The following is a 16,731-nucleotide window of genomic DNA, read 5'->3' as shown; positions in this document are numbered from 1 at the left end:
AGATAGATAGATAGATAGATAGATAGATAGATAGATAGATAGATAGATAGATAGATAGATAGATGGATTAAATGAAAGACGGACGGACGGCCAGACAGTCAGACAGACAGACAGACAGACAGACAGACAGACAGATAGATAGATAGTAAGACAGATAGATAGATAGATAGATAGATAGATAGATAGATAGATAGATAGATAGATAGATAGATAGATAGATAGATAGATAGATAGATAGATAGATAGATAGATAGATAGATAGATAGATAGATAGATAGACAGATATGCAGGCTGATGGATAGATAAATAGACAGACAGAGTGATAGACAGACAGACAGAGAGACAGAGATGGAACGATAGACAGATAGATGGACAAATAGAATGATAGATAGATAAAATGAAAGACGGACGGACGGCCAGACAGTCAGACAGACAGACAGACAGACAGACAGACAAAGACAGACAGACAGACAGACAGACAGACAGATAGATAGATAGATAGATAGATAGACAGACAGACAGACAGACAGACAGACAGACAGACAAAGACAGACAGACAGACAGACAGACAGACAGACAGACAGACAGACAGACAGACAGACAGACAGACAGACAGATAGATAGATAGATAGATAGATAGATAGATAGATAGATAGATAGATAGATAGATAGATAGATAGATAGATAGACAGACAGACAGACACAGAATGGTTGATGAATAGATCTCCTTTCTCCTTGATTTCATGTGTCCACTGGGCAGTAAATTATTGCTGGTGATTTTTTGGCTCTAAGTTTTAAACAATCTTCAAGTTACGAGAAATGATATGATATCTGGACGAGTGTGATTGTTGTTGTTGTTGTTGTTGTTGGTCACGGTGAACAGTCGCAGGGCTGGAGGGTTGCTATAGTAACAGTCACAGATGATGCGAGTCAGTTCCTGCTGATGGTAATGAGTGTTTCTCTCAGTGGTCTAATCACAGCAGCCAATGAGCTGGAAAACACTGGATCTGCTGGAAACTTCCACAGAATGCCAGCGCTTATCCGTGTGTGTGTGTGTGTGTCAGTGTGTGTGTGTGGTTTCTCTCTGTGATATGACTCACACTGATAGATTACTGGAGAAGCAACAGGTTTTTTTTTTGCCTCCTGGAAAAACTCACTTAATTTGACCATATTATTTCTTAAAACAAGACAATATTGTGTGCTTGTCTAGAAAATGCTTCTTGATTTATTAATTTTTGGTCCAGAAACAAAACAAAAAGTCTAAAATGACAAGAACTATTCGCAATATGCTGCATACTTGCTTAAATAGTAGAAGCCCATGTATGGTAGACGTCTATAAACAATAAGTGTGTGTTTGTGTCCACAGGCCGCCGAGGTGGAGAAACAGCTGTCAACTCAGGTTCATTCATTACGGGACGACTTCAAAGAGAAAAGCATCTCCAGCAACCAGCACATGACGCGCCTGGAGACGCTGCAAGCTGAGGTGAAGCTTTACCGCATTTACAAAGCCATGCACTGTAAAAAGTGATCATTTACTTTACTACATAAAAGTGGGTAACACTTTATAATATCTACACTACCTGACAAAAGTCTTGTCGTTAATCTCAGTTTAAGAGCAACAAATAAAAACTTTGCTTCTAGTTGATCATTTGTAAAGTGGCAGAAGGTCGATTTTTTGATGAATCATCTGTTGAGCTGTAACCCAATCATCACAAATACTGCCGAAAGCCCACTGGAACCCGCATGGACAAACCGCAAGTTAGGTGAAGTAAAAGTCATGGTTTGGGGTTAGATTCAGTATGGGGGTGTGCGAGAGATCTGCAGAGTGGATTGCAACATCTACAGCCTGAGGTACCAAGACATTTGTGCTGCCCGTTACATTACAAACCACAGGAGAGGGACAATTCTTCAGCAGGATAGCGCTCCTCATACTTCAGCCTCCACATCAAAGCTTCTGAAAGCAAAGAAGGTCAAGGTGCTCCAGGATTGGCCAGCCCAGTCACCAGATTTGAACATTATTGAGCATGTCTGGGGTAAGATGGAGGCATTGAAGATGAATCCAAAGAATCTTGATGAACTCTGGGAGTCCTGCAAGAACGCTTTCTTTGGCACGCCAGATGACTTTATTAATCAGTGATTTGAGTCATGTCAGAGATGTATGGATGCAGTCCTCCAAGCTCATGATGGAGTCAGACACAATATTCATTCTGTTTCCACTGCAGCATGACTTTATATTCTATACTGGACATTATTTATGTTCAGTGACAAGGCCTTTGACTAAGTAAAGTCAGACTTTACTGTCCTAATGAAATAATTAAAAATCAAGGCATGATCATGTTTTATTTTGGTAAAATAAGCGTAATTTAGAGGCCACTTCTGATACCAAATGATCAACTAGAAGTCAAGTTATTATGTGTTCCTAAAACTTGGATAGGAGACAAGACTTTTGCCAGGTAGTGTACACACTGTGAATCATTTATTAAGCATTAGCAAATATTTAATTTATTTTTTAAGCATTAACAAAATAACTAACGTGTATTAATGTAGAGGTAATTCTTAGCAAATAATAAATGAACTATTTGCTAATGCTATTTGCTAATAAATGATTCATATTGTCTAGTTCAGTAGTTCTCAAACTGTGGTACAGGCATACTTCTAGTGGGACGCATAGGAATATTTCATATATTTACACACAAAATATATTGAAAAATGTATTACAAATTATTTATATGTGAATATGAGGACTATTTATGAGGTCCAAACAACATTTCTAGGTCTTGATGAATAGGCTACTATATGTTAATATTTTACATTGAAGTACAGTGAAGTACGAGTTTTAGCTTTTTTTTTTTTTTTTTTACTTTTTAAGAACAGTAGTCTAACATTGTAATTTAACTTTTAAAAGCACATTTTTATTAAAATGTTGACATTTTATTTCGTTTGTTTGCTTTTTACATATAAGCACAGTACAGTGTTAATGTTCAAACTATATATAATGTTTAAAGTGGCTGACAATAATAAATATTTGTAATAATAAGAATTAATCTGCCTGGTTTTTGAACTGTGCAGTGCTGTAGCTGCTTAATTAGGCCTTTACGCTACTGTATTTCAATACTGTTCAATATGGTGGAGACTATTCTTTTCTGAGGTGGTACTTGATGAAAAAGGTTTGAGAACTGCTGGTCTAGTTATTATAAAGTGTTACCAAAAAGTGAGTAAACCCAGTGAGACAAGTTGACTTTAATTTAAAAAGCCATTGTAACTTGGAACTTTCAAGTTGATTCAACTTAATTTTTTATAACTATGCACATACAGTTGAAGTCAATTTTTTATTCCCCCTGGATATTTATCTTTCCTTAATTTTTGTTTAATGAAGAGCACATTTTTCTTCAACACATTTCTAATCATAAAAGTTAATAACTCATTTCTTTTTATTATTATTATTTTTAAAGTTTTTTTTTTTTTTTTTTTACCTTTAATGGATAGAATAGTGCAGGGAAAAGACAGGAAATAGTTGGGAACAGAGAAAGGGGAAGGGTCGGCAAAGGACCTTGAGCCGGGAATCAAACTTGGGTCACGGTGAGCACCATGGTGCTATATGTCAGCGCACTTAACCCATAGGCTATTGGCACTGATGTTAATAACTGATTTCTAATAAATGATTTCTTTTATCTTTATCATGATGACAGCACAATATTTTACTAGATATTTTTCAAGATGCTATTATTCAGCTTAAAGTGACATTCAAAGACTGAACTAAGTTGATTAGGCAAGTTAGGGTAATTATCTAAGGGTAATTATATAAGTCATTTTATACCAGTGGTTTGTTCTGTTGACAAAAGATATTGCTTAAGGGGGCTAATAATATTAAGCTTAAAATGGTTTAAAAAAATTAAAAACTGCTTTTATTGTATCCGAAATAAGACTTTTCCCAGAAGAAAAAACATTATAGGAAATACTGTGAAAATTTCCTTGCTCTGATAAACATCATTTGGGAAATATTTGAAATAATTCACAGTATGGCGAATACTTTTGACTTCAGCTGGAGTTTATTTACTTAATGAAATAAATAGTAAATAGTAAGGCAACAGAGTTGCCACACTTTTTTAAGTAAAGTCAACTAATTGCTTTAAAAGACACATGTTTACTCACTTATTTTTAATTAAATCAACTATTGGTTACAGTGTGACACCATATTTCAAAACCTCCTCTCCTCTGTTTTCCTTCCTCAAATGATGGTTTGTGTCCCGTCACTAACAGCAAGGGCTTGAAGTAAGTGCTCTCGAACCGCTTGTCTTCCTGCATGCTCATTGTGGATCATATCGTGACTGCTTTCGTGCCGTCTGAGCGAGGGTGTGTTGCTTTTCTCATTAACTCATCTGTGTGAATTGGCTTCTGGAGTGTGTGTTGTGACAGAGCAGGAGAAACAGTGTCAGTGTGAGTTTCACAGGCCGTCATCAATGGCGAACCACCATCAAATCACAGCTTTGGAAAATTATGAAATTCTCAGAAAATGACTTATAGGGATAGTTCACCACTAAAATGAACATTTGCTGTTCGTTTAGGCCCGATCCCAATTTGACCCGTCAGCCTTTCTCTCTACCACTCATTTTGTGCGTTCACGTGAAAAGGGTTGGGGTGTCCCAATAGAGTGGAGGAACTATGACGTCAATTTGTATGCAAAAACCCGGAAGCGAGTTAGCATTTTAGCAGTTCCGGTTCCCTCATCCCAAAGTCAATGGGTTTTTTGAAAGGGTTTCAGTAAAATCGCTTAAATAAGGATCGTGGCAAACACACACTCAAGATATTTTCACGTTTTGTTCTACGACATAAAACACATCATTTACGGCACACTCTTAAATTTTTTAATCGGTTATGCTTCTTTAAAAAGACGGCTGCTAAATGGGACTACAGGTGGTGTCGGAGACATTATACGTCATCAAGCTGATCTGGAGCGCAGCTCGCTTGTGTTGGGCATTTGGATTTGCCTGTATTTAGGTATTTTCATGAATAGTATTTTATAGTTTGTAGTATTTTTCTAATTGGGACTTCAGATTGTGTGTAGATAATTCCTTCAGTTATAAAGGCTGTCGAGACAGATTCATTTGTTGATCATTTATTTTAATTAAATGGTATTATGAAGATACTGCTCACCAGTGCAGCCTGCCTCTGTCCTGCTCTCAGTAATGCAAACATGTGAATAAATGTGTCAAATACATGCATGTTAACTGTCATTTTAACGTGATCAAGTGATTTTTCGTCTCTGTTTTCTTCATGTGAATACATTTATCTCGGTTATACCTGCAATATTTACACTCCCCCATAAAATGTAAAGCAGATGTGAGTCTATGGTAGGGGTGTCAAAATTAATTGTTTCTTCTGTGCACCGCAATGCAGACGCGGACAATTCGGTATCGGTTCAGTAATAATCATAACAGGTTATTATGTACTGACGTCATTTACCTCATATGCGCTCTGTCGCGAGGGAGGCGAGCGCGAGTATTTACAACGCTCCAACTACTTAAAACTCATAAACTGTGCACAATTTCACTGTGTGTGTTTGCTGGATCAGTCTTTCACTGACAAATACAACAAAAGCCTCTATTTTACTGCGATTGAGAGAATGAAAGTACTCCATTTCTCTCTCTCTCTCACACACAGACACACACACACACACACACACACACACACACACACACACACACACACAGACACACACAGACACACACACACACACACACACACACAGACACACACAGACACACACACACACACACACACACACACACACACACACACGCAAAGTTAGGCCCATTTAACCTGCTGGCGTGACTTTTCTTCTCCTCTCGGCTGTTTTATAGCATTATTTCTGATACAGAAACGAGCGCATGTCTGCAGAGTTTTCTCCACCGTGTCTATCATGGATCAGCTGTGATCGCCGCTGCCGCCTGCCGCTTATCAGTGTCACTCATCTGTAAAGAGCGCAGCGTGCAAGAGCCAATCGCAACCGTTTTTGTTGAGGGTGTGACCAATCAAAGGGGTGTAAGAGAACTAGACAAGGATCAGAAAGCGAGCTGGATATTTATATTTGTTTATATTATTTGCTAAATGCTCGTGTTGTTTAAAGGTAAAGTTTATATATCTGACTGTTTGTATTAAATGACTAAATTGTATTACAAATAGTATATAAATATAAATATATTCATACATTTAATAGAAGAATTGCTGCTGTGAAGAAACTATAAAACTGTTTATGAAAAGCATCGTCAATGCACCGTGATGCACCGAGATATCGAATTGAACCGAATCGATGGCATGATAATCGTAACCGAACCGAACCGTGAGACTAGTGTAGGTTCACAGCTCTACTGTATGGGCTGCTTTTCACTGTACCTCCTGACAAAAAACTACGGCCAATTTAGTTTATTCAATTCCCCTATTGCGCATGTGTTTGGACTGTGGGGGAAACCGGAGCACCCGGAGGAAACCCCCGCCAGAACATGGAAACTCCACACAGAAATGCCTACTGACCCAGCTGGGACTCGAACCAGCCACCTTCTTGCTGTGAGGCGACAGTGCTAACCACTAAAATTATATTTATATATGTCGAATTATTTTACACAGTTTTGTTATAACTTTTACTTTAATAACTAAATTGCACTGTGCCATTATTCGTTGTATTGCTAGCAATTTCAGAAGGAATATTGTAGAAATTAAACCAGAATAATGATATTTTATAATGTACGTAATACTCCTGTACGCACTCATAAAGTTATTTTTGATGGTTGTTTAAGCTACTTATTTAAAATGAGCTGAAGCAACACAGTTCTTGAGATTTTTTTTGGCACAACTTAATTGTTTTATGTTTAATGTACATAAATGTGCAAAAATAAGTTAACTTTAGCAATTTGTGTTGGGACAACATGAAGAAATTGCGCGGAACCCTACATTTTTTACAGCGATCACACTATTTGTGGCGTTTTTTCATTGTTATGATTTATTTAAAACCTGTTTTAACACAGTTTATTATTTTTTTATCTTTTTAATTTTTGTGGGGGCGTCACGGTGGGTAGCACGATTGCCTCACAGCAAGAGGGTCTCCGGTTCGAGCCTCAGCTGGGTCAGTTGGCGATTCTGTGTGAAGTTTGCATGGTTTCCCCGTTTTGGCATGGGTTTCCACCGGGTGCTCCGGTTTCCCCCACAAGTCCAAAGACATGCGCTGTAGGTGAATTGGGTAGGCTGAATTGTCTCTAGTGTATGTGTGTGAATGAGTGTGTATGTGTGTTTCCCAGTGATGGGTTGCAGGTGGAAGGGCATCCGCTGCTTAAAACATATGCTGGATAAGTTGGCGGTTCATTCTGCTGTGGCGACCCCAGATTAATAAAGAGACTAAGCCGAAAGGGAAAAAGAATGAAGGAATAATTTGTTTTTATTTTCTTGTTTATGTAAAGCACTTTGAATTACCATTGTGTATGAAATGTGCTGTATACAGTAAATACCTTGTCTTGTGTTCTTACTCACAAAAAAACAAAAACAAAAATACAGTTATTAAAAAGTATTAATAATTAAAATTCTAATTGGAAAAAAGTAATGAAAAGTATCCTAATTACTTGATACTAAAACACTTGCACTATAATAATAAAACAGTCCAATTAACATGGAGAAGTGCAGTGAGTTTCTCTGGAGGTTAAGGTTGAGAGGCTATTTAGTCACATGGTTAGTGGTCAATAGTGACGAGCTGTCAATCAAACTTGAGTTGATCGACAGGATCAGCTGAGCTCTGTCCATCCAAACAGTGTAAAGACACCTGAATGAGAGAGTCTGAGCAGTGTGCGGATGGAAAGGCTCTTGAGCAGTGAATCCCCCATGTGGAGTGTGTGAACTCCAGCAGGAAAACTTCTGCTCTATTTCAAGAGGCAGTGCTGCAATGACTGGGTGTTCCTGAAACTGCAGTCAAAGAGAGAGAGCGAGAGAGAGAGAGAGAGAGAAACGACCAGGACACAAACACACTTCCATCACTGTCTGCTTCAGCTCTTTTTAAAAAGGGACCTATTACGCCCCTTTTTACCAGATCTAAAATAAGTCTCTGATGTTTCTAGTGTGTGTGTGTGTGAAGATTCAGCACAAAACACCACACAAATAATGCCTCTTTTAGGCTTTAATCCTAATTGTGGCGTTTTGGTGACTGTCGCTTTAAATTCAAATAAGCTTGTGCTCTTTTTAAAAGAGGGCGGAGCTACAGATGCCTATGTGTCAGCAAAGAGTCACAATCAAAAACTATGCTAATGAGGGAGAGAAGGTGACTAGTGGGTGGGGCTTTCCCCCTCTGATGGCATGTACACAGGGAGAATGTCGATCAAAGTGTTTCTGTAGACTGTTTATATCAAGTGTGATGATAAAAACATCAAATTAATTCATGTTTACCATTAGAAGCTGGTTATATTCACACACACAAGTGTTTAAACTCCTTATAAAAGTGATTTTTGCATAACAGGTCTACTTTACATGACATTTTCGGGAAAAAAAAAAGTTTTACAGAGTTTATTCAGGAAATGTTTTTATATCTCCCATTATTCACATTAAACCTTTTCAAACAAGTCCAAAACTACCTCAAGCAAACCTAAAACTTCTTGTTTTGCAAATAAAGCGATTTCTAATTGTGATTTGCCGTTTCCGTTACTCATTTCACATGGAAAACTTCAAAATGCACATTTACACAGTGGAAGGGGTAGTTCACTCAAAAATGAAAATGTCTATTCCCCCTCATGTGGTTTTAATCCTTTATAAGTTTCTTTCTTCTGTTGAACACAAAAGAAGATACTTTGAAGAATGATGGTTGCTGGCAGCCATTGACTTCCATAGCAGAAAAGACAATACTACAATACAACTATAACTTTTTTAAGTATATTCTTTTGTGTTCAACAGTAGAAAGAAAGTCAAATATGTTTTGAACAAGTAAAGATCGAGTAAATGATGACAGAATTTTCATCTGTGGGTGAACTGTGCCTTTAATGACTCATGTGCAGTTTTAGTTGCATATTTAATTGAGTTGCACATTTAGTCTTACTGTACTGAAGCATGGTGATGAGTATTAGTTAATTTGCTTTACCCTGTTGGCCTGCAGTGTTATCTGGGAGATTCCCTCAGTGCGGTGAAGTAGGTTAGCAGATCTGGGTCAAGACATGAGGGAGAAACCAGCAAAACTCCTGCTCAAGACGCTTTCATTCGCTTCACAAACAGACCAGCACTGATTCTCACTGTCAGTCGGTCTTTTGTGAACATCAACACGTCCAGATCACATTTGACCTGAAAAGTATGGAGCTAGATTAGTGTCAATATTAATTCACACACAAAAAAAGACAATGTGCTAAAAAAACATGCAGATCACATTTTACCAGAAAAGTATGGAGCTAGATTAGTGCCAAAAATAATTCACGCAAAAAACACAATGTGCTAAAAAAACCTCCAGATCACATTGTACCAGAAAGGTATGGAGCTATATTAGTGCCAAAAATAATTTACGCAAAAAACACAATGTGCTAAAAACAACCTCCAGATCACATTTTACCAGAAAGGTATGGAGCTAGATTTGTGCCAAAAATATTTTACGCAAAAAAACACAATGTGCTAAAAAAAAACTCCACATCACATTTTACCAGAAAAGTATGGAGCTAAACCAGAGGCAAAAATAATTCACTCAAAAAACACAATGTACTAAAAAACATCCAGATCATATTTTATCTGAAAAGTATGGAACTACATTAGTGTCAATTATAATTCACACAAAAAAACACAATGTATTACAGAAACATCCAGATCCCATTTTACCAGAAAAGCATGAAACTACATTAGTGCCAATTATAATTCACTCAAAAAACACAATTTACTAAAAAGTAATCCAGATCACATTTTACCAGAAAAGTTTGGAGCTAGATTAGTGCCAATAATAATTCACTCAAAAAACAAAATTTTCTAAAAAATTTAGATAATTTTTTTTTTTTACCAGAAAAGAATGGAGCTAGATTAGTGCCGAAAATAATTTATGCTAAAACTACAATGTACTAAAATAACATCCAGGTCACATTTTACCTGAAAAGTATAGAGCTAAACCAGTGCCATACATTATTTACGTAGAAAAGAAACACATGTACTAAAAAACATTTAGATTACATTTTACTAGTAAAGTATGAAACTACAATAGTGCCAAAAATAATTCACTAAAAAAGCACAATGTACTAAAAAAATTTATATCACATTTTTCCTGAAAAATATGAAGCTAGTGTAGTGCCAATAATAATTTACGCAAAAAATACAAAGTAGTAATAAACATTCAGATGACGTTTTACCAGAAAACTATGGAGTTAGATTAGTGTCAATAATGTGTCATGCAAAAAAAAAAAAAAAAAAAAAACGCAATGTACTAAAAAAAAATGTCTTGTGACTAAAAAATAGCTGATTTACATTTTCTTTCTTAAATTGCCAGAAAGGTTACAAATCAAAGCAATACAGAATTAATGAATGCTAATATAGCATTAAAAATAAAAGCATACATTTTTATAGTTATTAAAGTAATATAAAATGAACACAATTTTTATTTGTAAAAATAATCATTTTTTATAAACTTTTTTTGTAAAAAGTTCTTTCATAACTTTAACTTTAATAACTTTAATGTATTGTATTTTGCCACTATTCAATCTATTACTAGCAATTTTAGAAGAACACTTTAGAAATTAAACCAAAATAAAACAATAAGGGATATTTTACAAAGTAAAACTATTCTGTGATATATATATATACTCACTAAATAAGAATAAAAGTATTTTTAAAAGTATTATATTACACAGCAATGGTTCATCCTGGCATGGACCTTAAAAGATTCTAGCTGCTCTCCTGTCATAATATTGTTTGTTTAGAATGCAGCACAAAAATGTATATTATTACATTAAATATTATAAAAGTGTTAATATAGCAAAATTGTTAGCTGTTTTTTTTTCTTAAAAATGCCATAATTTTGAAAGAATTTGCAACTTTTGATTTCCCTAATAACTTCTGAGTGAAATCATTTTCTACACTACATTTCTTTTTCAGTTTCAAAAGGTAATAACAATGGTCAATGGTAATAACCATTAAATCACAGCATTTTGTGTTTTCACAGATTAGTGTGAACTGGCAACACTTTACAGTAAAAAATACCAACTTGTAGGCATAGACATCACCTATATACTATAGAACTGCAGATTAACTATGCCTATATATAACTACTACTATAAATAACAGTTAAAAGCTATTAGTTACTAGTTAATTAAAGTAATTAGGAACTAATAAAGTGTTATGGTAACTAATAAATTAACTTTTCTGATTTTAATTGCAATGCAATAATGTGCACCTTTTTGTCAAGCTGCTTTTAAACACTAACTATTGTGATAAGTGCTATACAAATACACTTGAACTAAATTGAAAACAACACATTGCAAGTTTTAGTACATCACAGTGAGAATGCACCCTTTAAAGAGCCTCTGAGTGCTTCAGCAGTTTTCAGGAGTCAGTTTAAGGAGGATTTATTCCGTTATCAAGCACACATTCCTGACTCTGGAGGTGTTGTTGACTCCCTCCTGAAGCCTGGCAACACAGCATTCCTTCACAAACACCACACATTTAACCCGTTTAATCCACCAAACCACATCTAACGCGCTGACTGAGGCGGTCATTATTGCTCATGTGAAGATACAGAGAGTCTGCGGGTGTGTGATCGGTGTGTACCGTGTGTGTGTGTGCAGATCCGGATGCTGTCGGAGCGCAAGCAGGATCTGGAGCGGAGGGTCTGTGCTGTTCTGGAGGAAAACCAGCAGCTGCAGAACACCGTGGAGGAGCTGAGAGAGAGGACGCTGGAGCTGGAGAAACACTGCCACCATAAAGACCTGCAGGTCAGACACGCACACACAAACACACATGTGGGTTTTAGTGGTTTAAGAGGACTCTCTATAGGTGCATTGTATTTAATACTGTAAAAACCTATTCTGAAAATTTTGACTGAGACCTTGTTAAGCATGATATTGAAGCATTTTGAATTATGAGCACATCATGCATGTCCTAATAAACCACCTAAATGTTGTAATACCTAGGTCATAGTCATGTTATTATACACATTTCTGTACTTGTAAACCCCTAAAACCAGTACACACACAACACACACACAGGTTTTGGTGGTTTATGGGGACTCTCTATAGCAGGGGTGTCCACACTCGGTCCTGGAGGGCAGGTGTCCTGCAAAGTTTAGTTCCAACCCCAATCAGACACACATGGGCTAGCTAATCAAGCTCTCACTAGGCTCTCTAAAAAACATCTGTGCAGGTGTGTTGAGGCAAATTGGAGCTCAAATCTGCAGGACATCGGCCCTCCAGGGCCGAGTTTGGAGTTTGAGTTTTCCAAAATGGATTAAATTCATTTATTCAAAACTCTACACACAATACCCCATAATGACAACGTGAAAAGAGTTTTTGAAATTGTTGCAAATTTATAAAAAAAATTATAAACCTAACCTAAAAATCAGATGTACATCAGTATTCACAGCCTTTGCTCAATACTTTGTTGATGCACCTTTGGCAGCGATTACAGCCTCAAGTCTTTTTGAATATAATGCCACATGCTTGGCACACCTGTCTTTGGGAATTTTCCATTCCTTGTTGCAGTACCTCTCAAGCTCTATCAGGTTGGATGGAAAGTGACGGTGTACAGCCATTTTCAGATCTCTCCAGAGATGTTCAATAGGATTTAGGTTTGGGCTCTGGCTGGGCCATTTAAGGACATTCACTGAGTTGTTGTGAAGCCACTCTATTGATATTTTGGTGGTGTGCTTTGGGTCATTGTTTTGCTGAAAGATGAACCGTCGCCCCAGTCTGAGGTCAAGAGCACTCTGAAGCAGGTTTTCATTCAGGATGTCTCTGGTCATCGCTGCATTCATCTTTCCCTCTATCCTGACTAGTCTTCCAGTTTCTGCTGCTGAAAAACATCCCCACAGCATGATGCTGACACCACCATGCTTCACTGTAGGGATGGTATTAGCCTGGTGATGAGCGGCGCCTGGTTTTCTCCAAACATAACGTCTGGCATTCACTCCAAAAAGTTACATTTTAGCCTCATCAGACATGAGAATTTTGTTTCTTATGGTCTGAGAGTCCTTCTGATGCCTTTTGGCAAATTCCAGGCGGGGCGGCTTCAGTCTGACTACTCTACTATACAGGCCTGAATCGTGGATTGCTGCACAGATGGTTGTCCTTCTATAAGGTTCTCCTCTCTCCACAGAAAAATGCTGGAGCTCAGACAGAGTGATTATTGGGTTATTGATCACCTCCCTGACTAAGGCCCTTCTCCCCCAATCACTCAGCTTAGATGGGCGGCCAGCTCTAGGAAGAGTCCTGGTGGTTAAACATCTTTCACTTATGGATGATGGAGGCCATTATGCTCATTGGAACTTTCAGAGCAGCAGAAAGGTTTCTGTAACCTTCCCCAGCCTTGTGCCTCGAGACAATCCTGTCTTGGAGGTCTACAGACAATTCCTTTGTCTTTATGGTTTATGGATGGATCTGTGTGTTCCTTTTGTATGTTGTGTGATGCCATGTGTGTTGTCGTGTGCGAGGGTGTGTGATCGTTTACCTTATTGTGTTGACAGCGTGCTATCGCATCAGCTGACGTTATCAGCTAACTTAATCATCGTCCATCTGATCCCTGTTTGACTGCCTATATATTTCACCCTGTGGCTACTGCTGGTTATCAGTCTGTTGTTTGTTCTTGTTCCTCTCTGTTCGTCGGACGACGAATTTGTTTGGTTTGTTGGCATTCTTTGTTTTGAACTTTGCTTTTTCTCATGTTTTCCGGCTACAAGCCATTTGGTATCCTTTGATACATATTTTTATTAAATATTACTTGCACTTAGATCTCTCTGTCTGGTGTCGTGACAGACATGCACTGTCAACCCTGGGACCATATTCAGACAGGTCTATGCCTTTTCTAAATTATATATACAAACATGCGTCCTGTTCTCATGCACCATATGGTGATGCAGACGTCTCCAAAACCTGACAGGTGGACAAATCTAAACTTGTTTTTGTTAAAAACAAATATAAATATGCGTATAATAAATGATACTGCTAAAAATAAAAACATTATACAAATGCAGATTGTCATGAATAAACTGAAAAAAGCCCCCGAGGTAAAGGCATGGAGCTAGTGGTTTTTATATTTATGTAGAAAATAATAATTTTGTAATATTTTAATCCTTTAATTGTTTTCATCTGTAAAGATATTTGTGTATTTCTGTACATCCTGCATGTATTCAGCAATGTGCAAGGGTTTAGACCTGCATAGGCACATAACTAACACGCTCTGCACTGGACTTTAGAGCAGCTTTCAGTTGGTTAGTGGCACAGTCTATTTCATTCATTCATTCATTCATTCATATTCTGCTGCTTTTCCGGGGCCGGGTCGCGGGGGCAGCGGACTTAAGAGAGAGCCCCAGACTTCCCTCTCCCCAGACACTTCCTCCAGCTCCTCCAGGGGAATCCCGAGGCGTTCCAAGGCCAGTTGGGAGACATAGTCCCTCCAGCGTGTCCTGGGTCTTCCCCGAGGCCACTTCCCGGTGGGACATGCCTGGAACACCTCCCTAGGTAGGCGTCCAGAAGGCATCCGAAACAGATGCCCGAGCCACCTCAGCTGACTTCTCTCTATGTGGAGGAGCAGCAGCTCTACTCCGAGCTCCTCCCGAGTGTCAGAGCTCCTCACCCTATCCATAAGATTGCGCCCTGCCACCCTTCGAAGGAAACTCATTTCGAAGGAAACTCAAGGAAAGCTCATGACCATAGTTGAGAGTAGGAACGTAGATTGACCAGTACATCGAGAGCTTTATCTTTCGGCTCAGCTCCTTCTTTACCACAACAGACCGGTACATCGACCGCATTACTGCTGCCGCTGCACTGATCCGCCTGTCAATCTCACGTTCCATCCTTCCCTCACTTGTGAACAAAACCCCAAGATACTTAAACTCCTCCACCTGGGGTAAGGACTTTTCTCCAACCTGGAGATGTCAAACCACCTTTTTCCGGTGTAGCACTATGGCCTCGGACTTGGAGGTGCTGATTCTCATCCCAGCCGCGTCACACTCGGCAGCAAACCGCCCCAGTGCATGCTGAAGACATTCGCAGACGATGTTGTTCTGTTGGCTTCATCAGATGGTCTATTTCAGTTTCTCAAAATAGCAACATGCCAACAATGGGCCTTAACGCAGCTCCTTTTTAAACCAGCACATCCACAAAGTGGCACAGATGGATTTACTATTTAAACAATGTGGCGCAAAATGGGAAGATTAGGGTTGCGCGGGTCTGAAAATTGTAACAAATCATAGCAAACACATCTTGCGCCTTATTGCACAGTATGATAGGGCCCAAAGTTTTAAAAGGTACGATGTTGATACCATGTTATAATTGCATTTAATAATACCATGTTATTATTGCATTTACTGTACCACTTCTGTGACAATAGTGGAGTGAAATTTCCTAAAACAAACACAAAAAAGTGAAGTTTATTCATAAACTAATTTCGAGAGGGTCACGTGCTTATGATTTATCACGGCCGGTCTCGCATTTGCTAATTACTATATTCCAATCATATGAACCCTAAGCTACTATAAATAGCCACAGTTTTCAGTTCACTTTATCTTCGTTTGGAAGAAACCCCCCTCCTCCCCTATTCTCCTCCTTTACCTCTGATTGGGTGGCACGGTGGCCCAGTGATTAGCACTGTGAGCCCCACAGCAAGAACACTGCCAGCCCTGGTTCCACAGGGCCGGTGTTTCTATGAGGAGTTTGTATGTTCTCCCCGTGTCTGCGTGGGTTTTCCCCGGGTTCTCCGGTTTCCTCCCACCATCCAAAGACATTCAACATACATAACAATCAAGCTTTTGTCTAACCCATTGTGTTCCCTTAGCTACCGCAGCAGGGGAGTTCTGAGATCCACCGAGCTCAGGCTCCCCTCTCGCTCTGCCAACGGGAGGAAGCCCCGGGCTCGAGGAGCCCTTGAGCTCGGGGCTCTCTCCCGGGACAGCATGCCAAACAAGCTTTTATAAATCATCAGCTAAGTGTGAACTCTTGAAACCCACATGATAGCTTAAAAACAGTCTACAGATATAAAACATATAGAAAACACATGTATTTTACTTGATAAATGTTTGCTTTCAGACTTTTATAAAGTGATGTTATAATCCAGGGCCGGAGTGGGACACCTTTTCAGCTCTGGAGTTTCAAGCCTCAGACCGGCCCACCTCAGTTCACGACTGACTATATTAAAATAAGTAAATAAATAAATATTTACAAATCAGTTTCTTATGACACTGTCACGCCTTTTTTTTTTTTTGAGAAAACAGCTGCTTTAGAACTTCAAATGTTCAACAACCCTAACAGTATTATATGTCTTAATAATAAAAATGAAAACACTAAATTACTCTAACGAAGATCAAACTCGGGTCCGCGGCGTCTTAACCTAACGTGCTAACCGCTCGACCACAACAACTGTTTTATGAATGATGACACAACTGAGTTTTATCATCATTAAAATAGATCAAAAGAGAAGAGTTGCGGTAAAAATAATGAATAAAAAGGCTGTGGTCAAGTAAATAAATAAATGTAAAAAGTGTGACTGCTGAGAGCAACAGATTCTGGAGCTAGGGACACCGGTCCTCCC

General features: G+C 38.4%; 1 protein-coding gene across 6 annotated transcripts in view; it reads left to right on the top strand.

Annotated features, from left to right (window-relative positions):
• The window catches only part of bicdl1 (BICD family like cargo adaptor 1), a 71,569-nt gene that overhangs the window by 34,933 nt on the left and 19,905 nt on the right, over positions 1–16,731 (top strand). For all 6 annotated transcript variants that reach the window (XR_015496796.1, XR_015496799.1, XR_015496800.1 and 3 more), the window contains 2 exon segments: positions 1,367–1,483; positions 11,778–11,924. Coding sequence is in view for 1 of the 6 variants with exons in the window: in NM_001442753.1 (NP_001429682.1) it covers positions 1,367–1,483; positions 11,778–11,924 (264 nt within the window). In the remaining 5 variants the exon portion in view is untranslated.

The sequence above is a fragment of the Danio rerio genome, chromosome 8 (assembly GCF_052040795.2).
Source record: "Danio rerio strain M-AB ecotype USA chromosome 8, GRCz13ab, whole genome shotgun sequence".
In the NCBI taxonomy this organism is placed as follows: domain Eukaryota; kingdom Metazoa; phylum Chordata; class Actinopteri; order Cypriniformes; family Danionidae; genus Danio; species Danio rerio.
Note: the sequence above shows the minus strand (reverse complement) of the source record. Positions and strands in the feature narration are given on the sequence as shown.